Genomic DNA, 6,701 nt, shown 5'->3' with positions numbered 1-6,701 from the left:
CATCATGTGACCTGCACACGACCAACTGCCCTTTACTTTCAACTGTCGACGGCAGCGATCGGACTGGAGTCTACAGGTAGGAAGATATTGGAGAAAATGGCGTCCAATGGACATGGAGAAGACAGTGAGAAGAGAGAAGAAGAGAAGAGGAAGAGGGAGGAGGACAGCGTCACCGGATTCAAGAAGATCATGAAGAAGAGGAGAGGAGCCAAGGACAGAGGATTGGAGGATGAGGAGCCAAGACCTGGGAGCAGCGGAGACCCTGGAACATCCAGCCCCTATGCCAGGCTTACCATCAGCCGCTTCACCATCCACCAGGTCCTGGGTAGGGGCAGCTTTGGCAAAGTGAGTATAATATCTAAATATTACATTTGAAAGGGGCAGTAAACCTAAAGTTTCCATTTTATCTCCATCATTTGTTCTCTGTTATCAGCCATGTCACGCTGGATGGATGATGATTGTAGTGTTAGTCTATGGGATGCTACTTCCGTTTTTTATTTTCGTTTTTTCCTCCCCACCTTCTAAAAGTCATAACTTTTTTATTTTTCTGCTGACACAGCCGTATGAGATTGTTATTATTTTTATTGCGGGATGAGTTGTAGTTTTTCATGCTGCCATTAATGTTTCATATAATGTACTGGGAAATGATTAAAACTTATTTTGATGAATGGAGTGGAAAACAAAACAGCAATTCGTCCATTATTTTTAGGATTTCACTTTTTTAGAGTCAACTGAAAAGTAAAAATAATGTGTTGCCTTTATTCTGCGGTCAGCACAACTACGGTGACAGCAAAATTATAACTTTTTTTTTTTTACACTTTTTATCCAATAAAAACCATTTGTAAAAAATATTCTGAAACCCAGAAGTTTTTTTATTTTTCGGTCGGTGGAGCGGTGTGAGGACTTGTTTTTTGCAGGGCGAGCTGTAGTTTTAATTGGTACCATTTTGGGTTACATATAACATTTCATCACTGTGTATTTCATTTTTTAGTGAGCAAAACAAAATGTAAAAAGTTTTTTTAATTTCGTTTTTTTTAATTTATTTTTTACGGCGTTCACCTTACGGTTAAATAACGTTCGATTTTAAACGTTTATCTTTTTTACGGATAACAATTCATCTTATTTTTTTTTATTTTATCAATTAGGGGTAAAGTGACTTTTTAGATATTTTTTGTATGTTCCGTACACATTTGTTTGACCATTTTTTAAATGAGTTTCTATAAATTCCACTAGAGGACTTGATGGTAAGATTGCTGGTACAATACACTGTAATATTTATGTCTTGTGCTTTTAGCATCCTCCTATTAAGCCCTTCCTCTGGCATGGCTTAATAGGAGTACCAAGATGGCAGCCGTCATTAGGACCTCTAGCTGCCATGACAACTATCTATACACCGCGATCGTGTCACGTAATAGAGGTGATGGGGTGACAAAGGGAGCTTTCCCCTGAGTAACGGTTTAGATGGCACGGTCGCTATTAGTTTATACTTACATAACCATGGTGACACACCCAGTGGCGGATTAAGTAGACCATGGGCCCTGGGCTGTTACCAAACTTGGGCCCCCCTTCCGCACCGCCGCCCTGCCGCGCCGTAACAATTTTTAACACTAGCTTTTTGGGCAAGCATTAACAAATGGGTGTTACGATTCCCCTTGTCACAGGGCTGTGTCCCTACATACTGACAGTATCACACTGTGCAGGGACACGTCCTCCTGACAAGGGGAATTGTCTATCAGTCCTGGACTGCAGAAAGACTTTTTGTGAAATACAAGAATTTCCTATAATAAACATGTCAGGAGAGGTGACAGATTTTTTATAAATCTAGTGACTCACAGATGACAACGTCTCAGATTTTAGTATTTTTTTCCCTCTTTTCTACTCCATCCGGTCCAGAGCTCATGACGACTTTTCCCAGCCATGACTCATTTCTGCAGAATTTGCCACTCAGATGTCTTCGGCTCCTCACTTTTCCACCATTTCCACACCTATAAATGAAAATAAAGTTATCATGGTGCCACAAACTGTACCCCTAAATATAATAGCACCAAACACTGCGCGCCTGAATATAATAATACCACACACTGTAAAACACCACATACACACCGCCCCCTGTACATAGTGCCACACACAGCCCCCTGGACATAGTGCCACACATAGCCCCCTGTACATAGTGCCACACACAGCCCCCCATACATAGTGCCACACACACAGCCCCTGTAGATATTACACACCCCCATAGATAGCGCCCCACACAGCCCCCTGTAGATATCACACATCCCCCGTAGAGAGCGTTACACACAGCCCCCTAAAGATAGTGCCATACAGCCCCACTGTAGAAAGCGCCACACAGCCCTCCCCTCTTGTAAATAGCGCCAAAAAAAACCCTATAAAGAGCGCCACACACATACCGCTGTGGATAGCGCTACACAGCCCCCCCTTGTATATAGTGCTACTCAGCCCTCCCCCTTTGTGCATAGTGTCACACAGCACTCCCCCTTGCATAAAGGCCACATAGCACCCCCCCTTGTATATTGTGACACAGAGCACTTCCCCCTTTGTATACAGGCTCACACAGCGCTACCCTCCCCCTTGTATATAGGGCCACCCAGCACTCCCCCTTGTATATAGTGTAACGGAGCAATCCCCCCCTCCTTGAATATATACACAGCGATAGTCCCCCACCTAAAAAAATGTATACAGTTTACTTACCTTACCCCGTGTCGGCCGCTCCAGCTGGACGCATGTGAATCCTCCGGACTAGACGCATGCGCAGACCGGCGTGATGCAGTACTGGGAGTCTTCCCAGTGCCTTATAGGCTGCAAGCCAAACGTGACCGGCTGCAGCCTATAGTATTAATTTGTATCTAAGTCCTGAGGACTCAGATACAAATGAATGTGGCTGCCGCTAGCACCGGGGCCCCCTCCGATGCTAGCGATGGCATCAGGCATGAGGGGGCCCGTGCGATCATGTGCAGTTCTGCCGGCCATGGGCCCCCCAGGAGCCTTGGGCGGCTGCCCGAACAGCCCTAATGATAATCCGCCACTGCACCCACCTGCCGTCCTGCAGCCCGGCCTCCTGGGATGATGTTTTATCCCATGTGACCGCTGCAGCCTCTGACTGGCTGAAGCGGTCACATGGGAATAAACTTTATCCCAAGGGGCCGATCTGGATGAAGAAGCACAGAATTCTGGGTAAGTATAAGATTTTTCCCCCCCCCTGATTATTGCAAATGAATTGCAGCTTTTCCGCCACAAAAATGGAACATCTGCAATTTATTGCTGGTTTTATCTCCCGACTGAATTTGATGGGGAAAACCCGCAACAAAAAAACAGCGATTATGGAAATACAATTGACATGCTGCGAATTAAAAAGCCGCCCTGCAGTACAATTTCTGAGCGTTTTTTTTTGCTTATCGTTTACGCAGCGTGTGGATAAGATTTGTTCAAATGTCATCCACTCTGCTGCTACTGTCTTATGCTGCGGATTTCTCGCAACAAAATCCGTTGCGGAAAATCTGCTGAATTTACGCTACGTGTGAACTTATCCTTAAAGCGCGTGATTCTGCTCCATTCTCCCTCCTACCAACTATGACTTACATTTACGTCAGATGTCAGTAAGGCGTGAAGACCTCTCCATACAGCACCCAACAGCAGACACTGCATTACTGCATTATGCCGGTAGCTCAGCTTTGTTCTGCTGTAGGGTTCTGGGCACTACCCGACTGACCCACCTCTCAGTCCATGCCTGATCCTTCTTCTTCTCATGGGCACTCTCCATTTGTTTTCCTCAGGTGGTCCTGGCATCAGTCCCCGGCCGAAACACCTACATGGCCGTAAAAATTATCACCAAACGGGACAATGCGGACGAAATTATGAGAGAGCGGCGGATACTCCTGGCGGCCAGACACTGCCCGTTCCTATGCCACCTCTATGCCGCACATCAGTCTGAGGAACGGGCATATTTTATCACGGAGTATCTGTCCGGTGGCAGCCTGGAGGCTTTGATCAGGATGTGCGGCTGCTTGAACATCGGCAACGTAAGGCGAGTAAATAAGCAGGAGACTGAGGGGGATGGACAGAAGAAAAGGTGAGGGAGAGGTCAGATGAAGGACAATGCAGAGAATGCAGAATACAGGCTGCCATAATCAGCGCCTCTTCTCTGATAGAGACCACACACACTCCATCATAACATGATATTAGGGAATTGATAGAGGAAGATTTCATGACATTGAGACTCCGCTCTGTTCTCCCCATCAGATTCTACACAGCAGAGATGATATGTGGCCTCCAGTTCCTCCATGGACACAACATCGTCCACCGGTAAGCAGAACTTCCCCATTTTCTCCGTCTCCATTACATGCTATAAATAATGCACCCAGCTTTCCTACACTCCTGAGTGGCTATTCTGCTTGTAGGTGCAGTGATTCATCCCCCGTCTCCTGGATCACTGGGCGGATTTGTCATTCTCTCGTCTTATTTCTTTGCAGAGATCTAAAGCCGGAGAATATAATGCTGGATGCAGATGGCCACGTCCGTATCATCGACCTGGGACTGGCCCAAGATGGCGTCACCGCCTCCAATAAGATCAGTGGAGTGACGGGAACGTTGGATTACATGGCCCCCGAGGTGCTTCTTGGAAAAAAATACGGCACCGCAGTTGACTGGTGGAGCCTGGGGATTGTGGTGTCCAGGATGGCAGCAGGACGCTCCCCCTTTTACAACGGCCCCGTCAGGCGCATGGCTTTCAAAGCCATCACCACCGCGAAGCCTAAATTTCCAACTTGGCTTAATCCTGACGTGAAACATCTAACCAAGAGACTGGTCCGTAAAAATTCTGAGAGGCGCCTCGGTGTGTGCGGGAACATCAGAGCGCATCCATTCTTCTCCACCATCGGCTGGGAGGAACTGCAGGAGAGGAGGGCACGGCCACCTTTTACACCATTTGTGCCCGTTCTGGAGAACCAACATCTGAAGTGGCCAGAGAATAACAAAGCCCTTCACCCCTTGTCCGGGTTCAGCTTCATGTCACCAAGCTGGACCCCTTAACATCTCAGGACAAGGGCCCAGAACTTCACGCCTCCTGACCCGCGCCTCATGTCTCTGCTGCTGTATGTCACCTCGGCTGCCCAGACCATCATCTCTCTCCGTAACATCTTCATGCCGCACCTCTGCCATCTTGCTGCTGCACCAGGGCCTTGACTTGCCATCCTCCAATCCCGGGCTGGCATCTGACATCACTCCAGCCTGAAGATCCTCTACACCCCCCAGGAGCGGCCTGTGCTTAGTTTCCATCTGGAGAGATCAGAAATAATAGCCGCATGTTGTAGTCCTGGGGCCGGAGCGGCCATTATACCTGATCTCACCTCAGCACAGGCCAGGTAAGTAATGCACCCACATCACCCACATCACTAACATCACCCACATCACCACACTACATATTAAGTATAGACACCGCAGTACATATTAAGTATAGACACCACACTACATGATAAGTATAGGCACCGCACTACATGATAAGTATAGACACCGCACTACATGATAAGTATAGACACCACACTACATGATAAGTATAGATACCACACTACATGATAAGTATAGACACCGCACTACATGATAAGTATAGACACCCGCATATAGACACATAGTACATTTAGATTAGACTTTAGCCTTTGATCCTGGGATTATTCTGATCGCCATGTTTGGGGTCAGGAAGGAATTTTCCCCCCTTAATATGAGGACAATTGGCTCATTCCTCACAGGGGGTTTTCGCCTTCCTCTGGATCAACACGGCCTTAAATAGGTTTAGGATTATAGAGTAATAAGTAGTAACACACATAAGTAACATAATATAAATATAGAAAAATAATTTAACAAAAATAATTCTTAATTTAATACAATTTATAGTTTACACATATATAAATACAGTAGTTAATTAAAAATAATAATAAAAAAAAAATAAACTAAGAATTTTTCCCCATATTACACATCAGCCTTTAATCCTGGGATTTATGCCGACCGCCATATTTGGGGTCAGGAAGGAATTTTCCCCCCTAATATGAGGACAATTGGCTCATTCCTCACAGGGGGTTTTCGCCTTCCTCTGGATCAACACGGCCTTTAGCTAGGTTTAGTATAATAGATAAATAGATGACACATACATATACACAGTATATAATAATAGTAGTCTTAATACTTATATAATAATTTCCTAATAATAAAATATAACCTTCCCTTATCTATAAATAAAATTCTCCTTTTACCCCCTACATCTTTGTGCTTGTTGTTATTCCCATTGGACGTCTATGTTGTAAATGTTGTATAGGTCTCAATGTCTTATTCTCCAGGTTTTACCCATTTAAAGTGTAGCTAAACGTTTGTCAAACTTCTGACATGTCCGAACAAACACAAAGCGGCTGAGCGATTACACAAGTGCTTCAGCTGCTTCATTCTAGCGATTGGTGGGGGTCTCAGTGCTTGGACCCCCACAATCCAACCTTCTGACATGTCACTATGACATGTCAGAAGTTTGTCAAACGTTTAGCTACACTTTAAAGGTATATGTCAGATTTAAAGCCCAAATGTGGTGTGAACAGAGTCTTACAGGGGTTGTTAGGTTTTTACAATACCGTTTTGCTAGAGGGGTCCCGTAATCTCTGGGGGAACTTAATACAAGAGTTTAATTTCCCTACACTCTCAAAGGG

At 45.4% G+C, this 6,701-nt stretch overlaps 1 protein-coding gene across 2 annotated transcripts; it reads left to right on the top strand.

The window, feature by feature from the left end:
* On the top strand, positions 1-5,675 carry LOC142665677 (protein kinase C delta type-like). 2 transcript variants are annotated; one of them, XM_075845406.1, is made up of 3 exons: positions 1-345; positions 3,792-4,320; positions 4,488-5,675. In XM_075845406.1, exons 2-3 carry the CDS (start codon positions 4,223-4,225, stop codon positions 5,044-5,046), a joined length of 657 nt encoding a protein of 218 aa, XP_075701521.1. In that variant the 5' UTR covers positions 1-345; positions 3,792-4,222; the 3' UTR covers positions 5,047-5,675. The 2 variants fall into 2 exon arrangements, with proteins under 2 accessions (XP_075701521.1, XP_075701522.1); XM_075845407.1 differs by having other exon boundaries at positions 2-345.
* The last annotated feature ends 1,026 nt before the right edge of the window (positions 5,676-6,701 follow it).

Source organism: Rhinoderma darwinii, chromosome 13 (assembly GCF_050947455.1).
Source record: "Rhinoderma darwinii isolate aRhiDar2 chromosome 13, aRhiDar2.hap1, whole genome shotgun sequence".
Classification (NCBI taxonomy): Eukaryota; Metazoa; Chordata; class Amphibia; order Anura; family Rhinodermatidae; genus Rhinoderma; species Rhinoderma darwinii.
Note: the sequence above shows the minus strand (reverse complement) of the source record. Positions and strands in the feature narration are given on the sequence as shown.

Excerpts from the sequence above, each read along its gene's own strand:
- LOC142665677 (XM_075845406.1), top strand. The coding sequence starts at position 4,223 with ATGACATTGAGACTCCGCTCTGTTCTCCCCATCAGATTCTACACAGCA. Across the intron at positions 4,321-4,487 it reads GGACACAACATCGTCCACCG|AGATCTAAAGCCGGAGAATA; the intron begins GTAAGCAGAACT and ends ATTTCTTTGCAG.